This window comes from Takifugu flavidus, chromosome 8 (assembly GCF_003711565.1).
Source record: "Takifugu flavidus isolate HTHZ2018 chromosome 8, ASM371156v2, whole genome shotgun sequence".
Lineage (NCBI taxonomy): Eukaryota > Metazoa > Chordata > Actinopteri > Tetraodontiformes > Tetraodontidae > Takifugu > Takifugu flavidus.
The window spans coordinates 7,351,237-7,365,667 of record NC_079527.1 but is presented as its reverse complement, the minus strand read 5'-3'; the positions used below and the strand labels follow the sequence as shown (position 1 = coordinate 7,365,667).

At 51.6% G+C, this 14,431-nt stretch overlaps 1 protein-coding gene across 1 annotated transcript in view; it reads left to right on the top strand.

Annotated features, from left to right (window-relative positions):
* The window catches only part of samd11 (sterile alpha motif domain containing 11), a 40,693-nt gene extending 26,483 nt beyond the window's left edge, over nt 1-14,210 (top strand). The window contains 7 exon segments of the mRNA XM_057042229.1: nt 2,635-2,788; nt 9,485-9,600; nt 9,707-9,779; nt 9,936-10,711; nt 11,433-11,566; nt 12,294-12,404; nt 12,608-14,210. Coding sequence (XP_056898209.1) covers nt 2,635-2,788; nt 9,485-9,600; nt 9,707-9,779; nt 9,936-10,711; nt 11,433-11,566; nt 12,294-12,404; nt 12,608-12,886 — 1,643 coding nt within the window. The 3' untranslated portion in view covers nt 12,887-14,210.
* The last annotated feature ends 221 nt before the right edge of the window (nt 14,211-14,431 follow it).

The window sequence follows — 14,431 nt, the reverse complement described above, 5'->3', positions numbered from 1 at the left end:
TTCTCACTCCCTCCACCATCTCTCCTATACATCTCCAGCTCAAGTGCAGCTTTTATACCCCTTTCCCACCTCCCCCATTTGCCATACCCCCACCTCTGGCTTTCCCCTTAGCCTTGGTCCCCACTGAGCATCCTTTCATGTGTTTGAAGTGCAGGCCCGGTAAAATTAAAGTCTGTGTGGGGGAGGCAGGGGTGAGGAGGAACCCTACATGTGGATGAATGCGCATGGTTTTGTTTGAGATGCTCTCTCTGGACCTGATGGGCAAAAGGAGCGCAGGGGTGGGGAGGTGGAGCGGCCGACTGGAGAAATGGCCAGGGGGGCTTTTTCCCTCCCTCTTCATATGATGAAAGGAGAGAAAAAAGAAAGGAGAGCACCGAGATCCAGATGAAAGTAGAGGGAGGGCCGCGTTGAAGGCTGTTCTTCGACGCAGGCGAGAGCAACGGAGGGCTGCTTTGGTTTTGCTCGCCACACTTTAGTCTAGATCTGAAACATGAAGCTGGAGACAGCTCTTCCTCCCACTCCTCCTCATCATCAGCCCCATTGCCAGCCTGAAAAACTTCCTCAAACTCAAAACAGCCGGCATTTACGTCCGTCTGAGCCCGCTGCCTCCCGAAAACATATTTAATCTCCTGGCGGTCTCGGCAAAAGCGTGTCAGCTTTTGTGTACCTGTGAGTCCCCCAAATCCACGGCGAGGCCGAGCCGAGCTGCGCGGACGCGGCGCTTGTCTGTGTCTGCAGACAAGAGAAAACCCAGTTTAACAGAGGGGATTTAGGCTCCAGTCCAGAAACGGCGTGGAGAGAAATGGGACGCTACAAAAGCAGGATAAGTGGGATGGGTCCTAGTGGTAAACAGGGACCTCCCAAAATAACTCAAATAGACGGAGTGTGTGTTTGTGTGTGGGTGTGTCGGGGTGGTGGGGGGGGGGGGGGATTTACAGGGTACTCCTCAATTAGGACTCCAATTTGCACTTGGAGGGAGTCTCTCCCTGTTCTTCAGCAGCAGCAATAGGAGATTTGGGATAGGTAGTGAGGGGGTGTATTCTTTTTTTGAGAAACCTGCAACACACACACACACACACACACACACACACACACACACACAGGATAGAGCCCCAGGTGACCCTACACATCTCTCTTCACATAAAAGAGAATGTGAAAGTGGAGAGAGACAAAGTGTTGGACTACTGAAGCTTCAATAACATACCCGGGATAAAAAAAGACCCAGCATGGGCTAAAGCAGGAAGGAGGACATATAATACGTTTGATTGACAAAACGATTTGGGTTTTTCTAAGTGTTTTATCCTCACTTGTATGAAAGGTATTGACCATGTAAGAATCTGGGACGCAGGTTGTTGAAATCGGCAGCCATGATTTTGACCACATAATGCCTCAAACTTTATAAAGTTCAAGATAGAAAATTACCCAAATACCCCTTTAATTCATTAGGTCATCCAAAATAATTGGTATGGTGACAGTGTGAGCTGGGAAAATAACCCTCAGAGAGGTCGACTATCTATCCTGCTAACCCTGCACCGGGTATGCAAGTGCACAACAACCACTGTGTGTGTGTGTGTGTGTGTGTGTGTGTGTGTGTGTGTGTGCACATGTACGCTTGCGTGTGCTCTTTCCTCTGATCCCTTCCTTATCTCACCCCCTGCATCACTCACACACACACACACACCCACACACACACACTTGTCTGCCGCCAGCCAAGTCCCCTGCGGCCTGGCGCAGCAAACAGATCGATACACCGGAGCTAGGCCGCATTAATATCTGTCGCTTCACCCCCCCAACCCGGCGGCGCCCGCTCAACTGCCTCCGCACACACCCTGTGCACACAACACACACACACACACATACACGCTCACACGCAAGCTCCTAAATCACACAGACACACACAAACACACGTCACACCCGTACCGGCGGCGGAAATGGCCTCTAGCTCCCGAGGGATCTGTCTAATTAAAAAAGGGGGGGTGGGGGGTGAGGGGGTGGAGAAGAGCAGCGAGAGAGGATAGATAGATTGAGGCAGAGAGAGGGAGGGGAGCGGACGAGAAAGCGGGATGGATTTTTCTCTCATTAGAAGCCATGTCTCCTGGTGTGGCCTGGCCTGGCTGATAATGATGAGGCCGCTTCTCCTGCGAGGGTGAGAGACAACCGGGCACTCTGGGAGAGAGGGAGAGAGAGAGAGAAGGGGCGCAAAAAAGACATGGAATGAGCAGTCGAGGGCAAAGGGTGGAGAACGGGTGAAGGTGTAGAGAGGGAGAGGTACAAAAACACGAAGCCACCGTCTGTCTGAAAGCATTCGCAGTTTTTTTTTTCTCGCCGCCTTTCCAGCCTTTTCATCTTTTCCTTCTCAAGAATTTTCAAAACCTCCACAGGGTTTTCAGCATCCGAGCTTGTTTTCACTCAGCCCTTTTAAAGATTTTGGTGTGAACCCATTTTATGCAAGTAATGAAAAAGAAAGATAAGTCGGGCGGGTGTCTTGTGTCACAGTGTCTGGCGGACAGTGATCACCTGCAAATTAGCTTCTTGTCGCTACATTTCTCTTGATTAAAAACACTTAATCATCTATGTTTTACTTATCATCTCCCATCTCGCTCACCCTGTTTTGCCTCTTTGCTTATTACTCAGAATTTCTGCGCGCTCGCCAGGAGGCATTGGCCGCGGCAGTGAGGAATCCGGCAGCCTTAGAGGCCCACCTCCCCCCAGCAGGAAGCTCCTCTTCGTCCAGCCAGAGACGTAAACAGGGCCTGCCGCAACACCGTGACGCCCATTATGCCGAAAGGTGAGAAGTGGAAGCAGAACGCATACTTTCCCGCACCACAGACTTGTTCATCAGTCAAGGCCTCGCTCGCTGTCGAAGCCGCGACGCAGCTAGCCCGGCATTATTCATCATTAATAAGCCCAACACCCACATCCTGCATGCACATATATACTGCATTACAGGCCCCCGCTGACGTGGGCACATACAAATGGGAACATCACAATGAAACAATGTTCTGACTTTCCAGAAATTGTGTACTCATTCAGACAGCGTCGGAGTTAATCACCTGTCAGTTAGAGCCAGTTTTTCCACCTAGTTTTCTCAGCAAGATCTGAGCTCATATTTGGCTTTTTCAGTATGCTACAGAGCACGTGAGTGTGTGTGTGTGTGTGTGTGTGCATCTCCACATACATTGTTAAACCAAGGATCCAATAACCTCTTGGCTACCACTGTGGAGCTGCACGTCTGCATCCCTGGCTCTTCCTCCCTCCTCTCCCCCCAGCGCTGGCCCCTGCGCCTCCCAAACAAAGCCCGGGGCAGCGGGAGTGGGCGGGTAATTGCTTGTCGATTATTTATGTGGCGCGGAGAGAGGCGGGGGATCGATAATGGGCCGGCGGTGCGGCAGTAGGGGTGTGTGTGTGTGTGTGTGTGTGTGTGTGTGTGTGTGTGTGTGTGCGCGCGCGCCGCATGTGTGCTCGTTTGTGTGTGTGAGAGAGACACACAAAGGGGGGTTGTGAGGGGCTGGCGGTGGGGATGTAAGCAGGAAGCAGAGCGGCCAGGCGCTGTGTGGTGCTGCTCTGGGAGGATGTGGGGGTGTATTTAGTGTGTGTGCGTGTGCGTATATGTGTGTGTTGTACGTTTGCCTGCGTTTGTTCCATTTTTCAAGCTGGCGGTCTGTATGCGTGCTCATTTATGCAGACTGAATTTGGATTTGTTTGCACAAATATGTTTGCTAATTCGTGCGTGCGTGTGTATGTGTGTGTGTGTGTGGTGTGTGTGTGTGTGTGTGTGTGTGTGTGTTAGTTAGACAGAGAGGGACAGGCAGACAGAGAGGCCAGAAGTGCTGTGCAAATTTAGTCAGCAAGCCCCGGTTGTTCTTAGAGTAATTAACCACACAGGACCAGTTAACGAGTCCCCCAACCATACCTGCTCCAGTCTGTCCTGCTGTACCTGCCACTGTCCTCTATATGCTGCGTGTACAACATGCTGTTTTAGAATACAGCGCATATATAGACTGTCTAATGCATATTCAAACACCACCCATTACCCACAGTTGTGTTTAAAATAGAAAGTTGCAGTCAGGTGTCTGATGTTAAAGGAATCACCGTAGTACCGGCTGTCTTCTGCATGTAGTATTGACATTAGCTGAGCAACCAGAAGAGCAAATTTATAGATTAGGCTTTTTTCAAAGTCAAAAGAAACCATTTGAGGCCAGACTAACACGCTCCGGGAAGGTTTGGACCAGACTAGACCAGACTAGGATTTCGGATCCACGAAAACCAGCAAACTAATGGAATCATAATGCAAAAGACACATGAAGTGTATTGGGAGGGCACAAACATAAAGATCACATAAGACAACAACCCTGCATGAAGGTCATGACTGTACCACCTGGAGGAGTCTGATGAGCATTATTCCCACCATCGTCAGTCTTCTTCTATCAAATGGTTGATTTGGTGGTGCTAGTTAGCATTTTCTTAATCAAGAATTATTAGCATGTGGGCTAAAAACAACATTCTTGGATTCCACTGTATAATTCTGATAGAAACTAACACAATGTAATGGCCACACGTGTGGAAAGAGAAGTCCAAATTGTGTCTGGTCAAGTCTGCAAATGCTCTAATGACGTTCATATCGTGAAATAAGGAAATTAATAAGTGACGTGATGAGCGTGAAATGGGTCCAAAGTGAAGAGAAAAATTCAAATCAAGTTAACTGCTGTGTAAAAGCAAAAATCAGAGTGGCTGAGAATGAAAAAGACAGAAGCTCCCCCCCCCCCCCCCCTTCATTCTCCTGCTCTAATTCTCTCTGCGGCTCACCTTTCCATCGACCCCTCATCATTGATTATCTGGGGCCCATTAGGGCCCATTGTTAAAAACAAATCATTAGGGCCGCTCGATGGACTTAGAGCCTGGCGCTACATTTGTCTGGCCTTAAATGGCACTAAGCTCACCGAGCATCTGCAAGGCAAATAAAAGGAGGAACAGAAACGAGGGAAGAGAGAGGGAGGAAAAAAGGAGAAAGTGTGGCGACAGCGAGAGAAGCAAACGAGAAGAAGAGAGGAAATGGCAGGAGGACTAAGTGACGGAGAGATATGAACCAAAATAGGGAGCGCGGAGATCGAGAGAGTGTAAGATAAGGAGGGGAGGGAGCGAGCGAGCGAGCGAGCGAGCGTGTGAGATAGAGGGCGAGGGAGAGAGCGAGCGTGGAGGGAGCCTCATCCATTTTAATGAGCTTCCTGTGTAAATGTGTTCCTGCGGCGAAGGAGCCGAGGGCGGCCGCGCGGCGCTCCTAATCCCCCCACGCTCCCGTCATTAAGGGCAGCCCTGTCTCACACATACCCCCCCATACACACACACACACACAGGGGGCCCCGCACTAAACAACTAATGCCTACCACGCCTCTCTTAAAATTGCCTCCTATAAAGGAAGAAGACAGGGTGAGCGATGGAGGAAGGGAGCGGAGAGGAGTGTCAGACACACACACACACACACACACCACACACACACACACAGGGGGCCCCGCACTAAACAACTAATGCCTACCACGCCTCTCTTAAAATTGCCTCCTATAAAGGAAGAAGACAGGGTGAGCGATGGAGGAAGGGAGCGGAGAGGAGTGTCAGACACACACACACACAGGGGGCCCCGCACTAAACAACTAATGCCTACCACGCCTCTCTTAAAATTGCCTCCTATAAAGGAAGAAGACAGGGTGAGCGATGGAGGAAGGGAGCGGAGAGGAGTGTCAGACACACACACACACAGGGGGCCCCGCACTAAACAACTAATGCCTACCACGCCTCTCTTAAAATTGCCTCCTATAAAGGAAGAAGACAGGGTGAGCGATGGAGGAAGGGAGCGGAGAGGAGTGTCAGACACACACACTCGTTCTCTCTGGCTCTTCGTGATTAGGCCTAATTATGGTGGCGCAGACGCCTGGCAGCCCCAGTCATGCAGCTTTAATTGACCGTTATTCATCTGCGGACTAATGCTAAGCAAAAGTAGGCAGTAGATGGAGAGCAAAGAAAGAGAGGGAGGGAGGGAGAGAGGGAAGGAAAGAAAGAAAGAGAGACAGGGAGAGAGTTTAGTGAGCCCACTTTTCATTCGGAACTCTGCTCATTCTGAGTGTTTGCCTCATCTTTTCATAGCATGTTAATGGTTTGTCAACAAAATTGAGAGATGGAATTGACAGAAAGAAAAGACCCTCTTTCTCACCCACCCACCCACCCACCCACACAAACAGACACACACACACACACACACCACACACACACACACACACACACACACACACACACACACACACACAGGGGGCCCCGCACTAAACAACTAATGCCTACCACGCCTCTCTTAAAATTGCCTCCTATAAAGGAAGAAGACAGGGTGAGCGATGGAGGAAGGGAGCGGAGAGGAGTGTCAGACACACACACTCGTTCTCTCTGGCTCTTCGTGATTAGGCCTAATTATGGTGGCGCAGACGCCTGGCAGCCCCAGTCATGCAGCTTTAATTGACCGTTATTCATCTGCGGACTAATGCTAAGCAAAAGTAGGCAGTAGATGGAGAGCAAAGAAAGAGAGGGAACATCAGAAAGGTGTGTGTGTGTGTGTGTGTGTGCGCGTGCATGGAGAGGAGGGTGTGCAGGAGCCATGGTTGGGGGTAGATGGGGAGTTTTCTTCGGTGTAGCCTAGTGGAACAGCGCGTCGCAAGGCTAATTGCTAGCCCCGAGGGATTAGGCCAGGTGATTACACACTGGGCGGTGTAATTACATAAGCAGCGGCTAGCAGGGCCTCAGCTCGCAGCTCTGGGGTCACGCGCTGCAGCCCTCACCCAAGATTAATTGGAGCTGCCACTGGAGTGCGAGGCACCGCCGGAGAGAGCGGTTATACGATTAGCATTAACATTTCAGCGGCGGAGGCGATCGATGAATAGTTTTCAACCCCTCCCCAAACCCCCCTCAATCTCTCCTCATCCCCTCTGCACTCACATGTGCGCCCTCCCTCCATGCTGACCCCCCCCTTCTTTCTCTTCCCCTCATCATTTAGCAAGGAAGGAGACACGCAGGCGCTAGCTAATTTGAAAGGGTTTCAAAAACAATATTTGCGGTTGCACCCGTCCCACTGTTGGTTTTGATTCAGTTGTTTTCCTCAGCTGGTTTCCCGTGCGCGCTTGTTTTTTAGCAGCAGTCGCGCATTGACGCGTTTTGATTGGTGTGATAGCAGCAGCCCAGGAGGACAGAAATAAGAGACGGGAGCGGGAAGGGGAGGCGGCGTTGGTGGGAAGCTGGAGAGCGAGGCCCCAGACGCAGCTGAGGTCACAGACAGAGTGGGCAGAGATCCGCGGCGTCCCTTTCACTGCTGAGCTGGGACTCAAGGTCAAGGTGCTGATGAGTTAGAGAAAAAAAGACAGAAGATGAGAGAAATTAAGGGAGACAAAAACATAGCCGAGACGTGACAAAGGGGAGGGGGGGTTGGGGGGAAAGGGAAGATTTGCTGGTAAAAATGATCAGAAAAGGACAGGGAAGAACAGAACAAGGGGAAGACAGACAGAGAGAAAGGCGAGAGGCGCTTTTCCCTCTCAAGGAGGACAAAAGACGAGCCAATAATGGAGACGCCTTTTCACGAGCTCACAGGACGCTTCATCTTTTCACTGCTCTCAATGAAGCTCGGAGAGGGGGTGGGTGGGACGGGGTGGGGGGGGGGGGGACGTGGAGAAGTGTGTTTAAAAAGGGAGCGAAGAGAGGAGGGATGAGTGTTAATTAGAAGGTCCTTCAGTCTGTGGCCCTGGTCAAGACGCAGGGGCCGCCCCAGCTGTCGGAGCATGACACAGTGGCATTGTGCATTCAGCCCTCATTACGTCTGCAGTGTGTGTGTGTGTGTGTGCGCGTGCATGGAGAGGAGGGTGTGCAGGAGCCATGGTTGGGGGTAGATGGGGAGTTTTTTTCGGTGTAGCCTAGTGGAACAGCGCGTCGCAAGGCTAATTGCTAGCCCCGAGGGATTAGGCCAGGTGATTACACACTGGGCGGTGTAATTACATAAGCAGCGGCTAGCAGGGCCTCAGCTCGCAGCTCTGGGGTCACGCGCTGCAGCCCTCACCCAAGATTAATTGGAGCTGCCACTGGAGTGCGAGGCACCGCCGGAGAGAGCGGTTATACGATTAGCATTAACATTTCAGCGGCGGAGGCGATCGATGAATAGTTTTCAACCCCTCCCCAAACCCCCCTCAATCTCTCCTCATCCCCTCTGCACTCACATGTGCGCCCTCCCTCCATGCTGACCCCCCCCTTCTTTCTCTTCCCCTCATCATTTAGCAAGGAAGGAGACACGCAGGCGCTAGCTAATTTGAAAGGGTTTCAAAAACAATATTTGCGGTTGCACCCGTCCCACTGTTGGTTTTGATTCAGTTGTTTTCCTCAGCTGGTTTCCCGTGCGCGCTTGTTTTTTAGCAGCAGTCGCGCATTGACGCGTTTTGATTGGTGTGATAGCAGCAGCCCAGGAGGACAGAAATAAGAGACGGGAGCGGGAAGGGGAGGCGGCGTTGGTGGGAAGCTGGAGAGCGAGGCCCCAGACGCAGCTGAGGTCACAGACAGAGTGGGCAGAGATCCGCGGCGTCCCTTTCACTGCTGAGCTGGGACTCAAGGTCAAGGTGCTGATGAGTTAGAGAAAAAAAGACAGAAGATGAGAGAAATTAAGGGAGACAAAAACATAGCCGAGACGTGACAAAGGGGAGGGGGGGTTGGGGGGAAAGGGAAGATTTGCTGGTAAAAATGATCAGAAAAGGACAGGGAAGAACAGAACAAGGGGAAGACAGACAGAGAGAAAGGCGAGAGGCGCTTTTCCCTCTCAAGAAGGACAAAAGACGAGCCAATAATGGAGACGCCTTTTCACGAGCTCACAGGACGCTTCATCTTTTCACTGCTCTCAATGAAGCTCGGAGAGGGGGTGGGTGGGACGGGGTGGGGGGGGGGGGACGTGGAGAAGTGTGTTTAAAAAGGGAGCGAAGAGAGGAGGGATGAGTGTTAATTAGAAGGTCCTTCAGTCTGTGGCCCTGGTCAAGACGCAGGGGCCGCCCCAGCTGTCGGAGCATGACACAGTGGCATTGTGCATTCAGCCCTCATTACGTCTGCAGTGTGTGTGTGTGTGGTGTGTGTGTGTGTGCCTGTGTGTGTGTGTGTGTGGTGGGGGCGCGACAGGGGAAGGAAAGGCTGCAGCCCAGGGTACAGCAATGGCCAACGGCGCCTGCTGCGGCGTGACAAGACTGATGAGGCGCTGGGGCAACGCGGGGGCCTCTGGAGCTTCGCTGATAAAAATACCCCCACCGCCATTGGCGGGGGGCGGCTCGCACACACACGCGCGCGCGCGCGAGAGAGAGAGAGAGAGTCGCGATTGAAAAAGAGCAGATAGAAGATTACTAAATGCTCTGTCCAAGCAGGAAAATCATGATTAAATGCTCCCCGTGTGTTCTTTGAAATAACTGAATTTCCGTGGCGTCCACAGAGAGCTGTCTCACCCTCCGCCGCTGCTGTCGCCCACCACCGCACCACACATCGCCTTAGGACCTCACCTGCGGCCTCCATTCCTGGGGATGCCCTCGGCTCTTTGCCAGACCCCTGGTGAGTCTTAAGGGAGTTTAGAGAAGCTAAATATAGTTTGAGTCCCTCAGTGGAAGTGGGCCTGCTTCTGCCTATGGCTTTTTCAAGCGTCCCGTTTCTCTGGCAGGTTACAGTTTCCTCCAACCAGCTGAGATCCTCGCTCGGCAACAGGAGATGCTGAGGAAGCAGAACCTGGCCTGGTGGGTGTTGGACAGATGTACTGGATAGTAGCATATGAAGGAAGATAGCCTTTATTACTTCACAGTAACCCACCAGCAGGGGGGGCAGATTTAAACGCAACAGCTGTGCTTTTCAGTTTATTAAATGTTGAACTGTGTGTCTGTTTACTGCTGCAGACTTGAGATGTCAGCGGAGTTGTTGAGACAGAAAGAGTTGGAAAGTCTCCACCAGCGTCAGCAACAGCCACGTCTCCTGGGGTCCGACCATCTGGGAGCTCTACCTTCTGGCCTCCCTCCCAACCACCCGGCACTGCGGAGCCTCCACGACATCCCAGAGGGCCACCCGCTGCGTGAGGAACTCGTGCGTCGCTCGAACGCTATGCTGGTGCTTCAACACGGGGCTGCTGCGCCCCTCCTTAACCTCAACCACCAACAGCAACAACCGGGGGCCCCCGCCACACCCAAAGACACACAGGCACAGAGCTCCTCTACTGGGCGAGAGGCCGTCTCCAGGAAGACCCCCTGCAGGGGTCCCCATGCGCAGCTCCATGCTGGGGATCACACAGCGGGAGCAGAGGACAAAGGGAGGGAGGGAGACAGGGAGGTGCAGGACGAGGAGATGAAGGACTCCGACAGCGAGACAGACGTGTACGAGGAGAGGCGGGACAGTGTCAGCGCCAAGACCAACAACAAACCCAGGGACCGGCACAGTGAGGCGGGTAAAAAGGGTTTGTGCGAGGGCGTCAAGGAGACCTCGGAGAGCTCAGGGAGGCTGAGCGCCCCCTGCAGTTCGGCTGGAACAGAGTCACCCAGTCGCCAACTCTTCACCCCCGGACTCAGCAAGACTGACCTCAAGTATCACCTGCCACCCGGGTTCATGCCACCACTGCCCGCCCTTCACGCCCAGTCGCTGCCCTTTGGATTTCCCTTCGCCAACCCCTACTTTCACACGGGTAAGTGACTTGCACACACAAACACACACACACACACACACACACACGCACACACACACACACACCACACACACACACACACACACACAGAGGCACGCAGAAGGACGACATGTGAAACCCATTAGCGTCACTCTGCGTGCGTGTGTGTCTCCAGTGAGGAGACCTTTCCGTGTTTGGGGCCCTGCCTCTGACCTCAGTGCGACCTTCACGTGGCACAGACACGTGGGCAGGGCCGGACGAAGACATCCGGAGACGGAACACATGCTAAACAGATGCATTTCCTGCAACAGACTTTATTTAGAACAAAATGGCCTGGGGGGGAGCTACAGTTCCCCTCAGCAGCCACCTTTAATTTTCTCCTGAAATGGGAGGAGCTTGTGGACAGGTATACAAATGTTGTCTTTATTCCCTCCACTAGAGGTCGCCAAATCTTTGACAGTGGACTTAAGTGAAGAATCTGAAAACTACTCCAGGTTGCAGTTAGCAGTTGCTGTAACTGGACACTAGCTTAAATTTCCCTCCATTCCAACAGGTTATGGCGCCGCAACATGCTAATATGTTCAAGGTGCAGAAAAATAAAAATATACACCCAAACACACACACACACACACACACATCATTTAAAAGTCATGAAAGAACAGCAGCACCCTCTGATTAAAGATCAGCTTTGGAGTATGTGTGTGTATTGACACATCATTTTCATCCTCCGCTGCTCTCGCAGGCTCGATGGGAGGTCTTTTCACGGATGGGGAGGAATCAGCCACCGCAAACCCTGCGGAGGACATCAGCAAGTGGAGCGTGGAAGATGTGTGCGGCTTCATAAGCAGCCTGGCCGGATGTGCTGAATACACACAGGTGAGGACATAGACAGAGTGCAGAGAGAGAGAAGAGGTGACGCAGGCCGAGGGGGGGGCAGCTCGTTAACCATAGGTGACGAGCAACCGAGACATAACACACACAGCGGCGCCGCCGCGGCGCTTCAGACGGCGGCGCCTTGCCCTACAGCAGACTGCTCACACGTCTTATAGGAATGCGGATGCATTAGCGAGCTCGGTGTGAATGAGCGCGCTCAAGGTGTGGGTGTGTGTGTGTGTGCTGGTCTGTGATCTGTGCGCGTTTTGGACTCATGTCGATCCAAAATGAAATATCAAGCCTTCGAGATAAGTAGCGATTGATAAAGTAAAGGAAAGTAAAGGAAACCCATGTTCAGTGGTGCAGGGAAAAGGTTCTGTTTTGATGGCTGATTGGACCATCATTGAAATGCTCTCAGTCAGCTTTGAGGCTGGAGAATTGTCCCTTTTACATCCTCAGGGCACAGGATTCATATTTTTATGGTTGTAATGGACCAGAAGAATGATTTATGATACTCGTCTTAAAATATCCTTGATGTAAATCAAATTGAATTTAAAGTATTCTATTCGGTAATAAAAATAGACCATTAATAACACAGAGAGGTTCTGAAGACGTTTCATTTTGGACGAGCCAGAGTGTGCGAGTATGAGTGAGCGGCGCGCACACACGTGTGTGTGTGTGCGTGTGTGTGCGTGTGGGCCTGTGGCTGAAGCCGCTGTGTCTCTACCAGGTGTTTCGGGAACAGGCCATCGATGGGGAGACTTTACCGCTGCTCACTGAGGAGCACCTGCTCAGCACCATGGGACTAAAACTGGGGCCCGCGCTCAAGATCCGCTCACAGGTACACACACCACAGACCCGCCTGAGCGTTTGTGTGTGAACAGGTGTGTGTTTGAGATGGCGTGTTTGCACCGAGTCGATCCGTAGCTGAATTCCAACAAGTAGCCAGCCCCTCACACTGCAGCCTCTCTTCTCTCTCCGTGTGCAGTTCTGGTTTCTGAGCTCATCCCTGGCAGCAAACACTGACCTCTCTTTACCCCCCAGGTGGCGCGACGTGTGGGCCGGCTTTTCTACATGACTGGATTTCCGCTGGCGTTCCCCTTCGCTCCTTCGGCTGTGCTGCGAACGGCAGAACGGGACAGGGACTCCCTGACGGGGGCGTCCGACGCGCCCCTGCCTCTCTCCCTGTCCCTCCAGAACAGACTCATCTCTACCAGCAGCAGCTCTTCGCCGTACAGCGGCCCCAGGCCGGCGTCCTCCTCCCCAAAGCAGGAGAACGGCTCGGTGGTGGGAGGGAGATACGAGGCCAAAACACCTTCGTAGGACAGCGTACGGACATGGGGGAGGTGGACAGACCTGCCCCGGGGGGGGTGAAGGGGTTCAAACAGAGGGACTGTCAGGAATCAATCGCCATCTTTTGACTTTTGTAGTAAGATTTACGAGGAATTGTCATTTAAGGGACGGTTTAGACCGCGTCTGACAAACCAATCAAGTTCTGCCGCTGAACAGAATCCAACCAAAGTGGGTTGAAGGCAGACACGCGACGCAACGAGGGAGCAGAGGGAGGAAGAGGGAGACAGCTGGTCAGACAGACTGCCAAGAAAATGGGAGTAAAGCTCTGCCACAAACGCGACATTCTTGCAAGTCAGACAGTCAGACGCTAGCGGAAACTCTCTTCCTTCCTTCCTGGGCTGGAGGAAGCCCCGCTCATTCACTTTCTGTCCCTCGTCTCTGTCTCCGCTCTCACCACAAGCTCTGCAGTACCCAGGAATTAAAAAGAAAACCTCTCCCTCCCTCCTCGCCTGTTTCCCCGAGGCCAACAGCAGCATGGAGCCGTCTCTGTAAAGGCTGAAGTTGCATCACACGCTGAGCAGCTCCCTTTTATCACTGCAACTATGCATTCCACTGTCCCGATACCAAAGATGACCGGATGTGTGGAATTGGACCCTTTTTTCTTTTGCATTAATGAGCTCAGAGACTTGATCCAGCAGGTTAATGCTAGGCTAGTGCCTCACTCGACGGCCGGTGTTTGACGTCATTGGTGATGCGTGCAAATATTTGGCGACGCCTCGATGAGACGAGGCGCCGCCCGTGTCGACTACTGTGGGAGGCAGGAAGAAAAACATGCAAAATTGTACAGAATCACGCTTAAGATGAAAATATCCTGAAGGTTACTTATGTGGTACTTTGACTTTTTCATAAATGTAGTTGCACGACTAAGGATTTCTTTACTGAAAAATGTGACTTGCTGAAATTTTGTGGTACTTTTGTTCAATTTATTTTTGGTTCTGCCACTTTTTTTAAGAAGTGTAATATGAAAGAGACACTCCAATCTCAAATGCGACTTCAGCATATAAATATGAGGAAAAATATTTATAGGAATTTTGACGTAGTAGATAAATCAGATTATATGTATTATAATTAGCCCTTAAAATGGATTCCAAAGATACTTTGTTTTCTCTTGGTTACAGGGAAAAGAAAGGCACAAAGCTCTTAATGCAAATGTTTTGAATTTGTCACGGATTTTTTTTTTTAAAAACAAAACGTAATTAATTAAAAATGGTCTCTAGATTTCCCTTCAAAAAGTTTTGTCTTCATCCTATTTTTCTATTCACCGCACAGGTGAAATAAACCCTTAAGAAAAGCCCTTTTCTCTCTGTCCCCTGTTTTGGCGCCTGTGTCGGATAACCGGGTTTCTCTTCCTCTTCAGGTGTTTGTGGTTTTGAGTAGAAATGTGCTGGAAGTACTATATGGTGTGTTGATGTGTGTGTGTGTGTGTGTGTGTGAAAGGGAGGTGACCCGCGGGGGCCACGGTTCAGGTCAACACCAGCTGTCAGGGTGTGAGGTTCAGCCGCAGGCCAAAGCCTT